General features: G+C 60.0%; 1 protein-coding gene across 1 annotated transcript in view; it reads right to left on the bottom strand.

Annotated features, from left to right (window-relative positions):
- The window catches only part of LOC103923485 (potassium/sodium hyperpolarization-activated cyclic nucleotide-gated channel 2-like), a gene marked incomplete at its 3' end in the record, with an annotated part of 12,256 nt that overhangs the window by 1,436 nt on the left and 9,249 nt on the right, over positions 1–1,571 (bottom strand). The window contains exons 3-4 of the mRNA XM_009331847.1: positions 1,384–1,545; positions 127–345 (exon numbers count right to left, since the gene is read on the bottom strand). Of these exons, the coding sequence (XP_009330122.1) occupies positions 127–345; positions 1,384–1,545 (381 nt within the window). The remainder of the gene's footprint in view (positions 1–126; positions 346–1,383; positions 1,546–1,571) is intronic.

Genomic DNA, 1,571 nt, shown 5'->3' with positions numbered 1-1,571 from the left:
TGTCCCTGCCCTGCGGATGGTATTGATACGGAGCTCTTGCCCTGCCTGGCTGCACCCACAGGTGCTGCCGTGGCTCCAGGAAGGGATGCAACGGTTGGGTGAGGTCCCTGTCCAGCCCAGTCTTACCTTCTCCTGGTATTGGCGCCGGGAGGAGTCCAGTGACTGGATGAGGGCGGTGGCGTGGCCGATGAACATGGCGTAGCAGGTGGCCCCCACAATCATGCTCAGCATCGTCAGCCAGATGTCCGTCATGCTCTCGGGTGCCTGCTTCCCATAGCCGATGCAGAGCATGTGGCTCATTGACTTGAAGAGGGCAAAGGAGTACAGCTCGCTCCAGGAGTCATTCTGCAGCAACAAGGACGGTGGCGGCGCTCAGCCCTGGCTGGTGCATGGCTGCTCGCACGCGCGCGTGTGTGTGTGACTCATGGGTACAATGCCCTGACTCAGGCCTGGCAGATGAGCCAGGTTGTCTGCCTGCATTTCCCAACAGCATTCAGCAATAGGATTTGTTTGTTTGTTTGTTTGTTTTTGACCGTCTCACCATGCAGGTGAGATCCAAACGAACCCCAACGCCAGGCACGGCTGGGGCTGTGGTGATCCCGCAGTGCTCTGCTCCTTCCTGGTGGGTTTCTGCACCTCACCGCCCACCTGGCTTTGCTTTAGGTAGTCTTTTTTTTTTTTTTAAGCTGATATACAGAAGCACAGTGAGCCCCTGTAAAATGGTGTGATGGGAACAAGCTCTGAGTTTGTGGAAGCCACCAAGTTATTGCACCACTCACACTCGGGACCCTGTGGACATGGCTGGGACAGCAGGCGGCTTCAGGCAGGGAGGGGCTGGTGGCTCCTGGGGCAGGAATCCCCCAGCCCAGCCTCGCGCGAAGCCCTGGTTTTCCCCCCAGGAGAAGCACTAGACAAGGAGGAGAGGAAGGAGAGGAAGGCAGGCAGGGGGAACAGAGCAGAGACTGGAAACACCAGCAGAACGGGACGAGATGGACAGAGGGAGAAGAGCCATTTGTAGCAGGCTGCAGGGCTGACAGGGAGCAATTAGAAACGTGGTCCATTATTTATTAATAGCAGCTTTGTTGCTAATTAGCAGGAGAAGGCGGCAGGGGACAGGGCAGAGTGCCGTGTCAGCATCTTCCTCCCACCCGGATCGATCCGGTGCCCTGGGTCCCGCGAGACCTCGCCAGGGAGACCGCCTGCAGCAGGCATGAGGTGCCCCGTGCACCATCCGCACTCGCACCGTCAGGGCAGCACGGCACCGGCTGGCGCAGGGATGGCATCTCCTGGGGTCAGTGGAGAGAGGCCAGATGACACAGGGCTGGACGGGGGCCTGGGGGGGGGACAGGCAGGGAGCGCGGCGCGGTCAGGGCTGGCACTCACCACCATCCCATTGATGGAGACCCAGCAGTTCTGGGGGAAATCCTGCAGCATGGGCACGAGGAACTGGAGGCAGCCGTCCCAGTGGCAGAGCAGCAGCATCATACCGATGAGGTTGATGATCCTCATCACCGCGCTGGCCAGGTCATAGGTCATGTGGAAGATCTGCGGGTGGAGGGGCCGGGGTGGGG

The sequence above is a fragment of the Pygoscelis adeliae genome, unplaced genomic scaffold (genome assembly GCF_000699105.1).
Source record: "Pygoscelis adeliae isolate BGI_AS28 unplaced genomic scaffold, ASM69910v1 Scaffold239, whole genome shotgun sequence".
In the NCBI taxonomy this organism is placed as follows: domain Eukaryota; kingdom Metazoa; phylum Chordata; class Aves; order Sphenisciformes; family Spheniscidae; genus Pygoscelis; species Pygoscelis adeliae.
The sequence above is the reverse complement of the archived record's forward strand: the minus strand, read 5'-3'. Positions and strand labels throughout refer to the sequence as shown.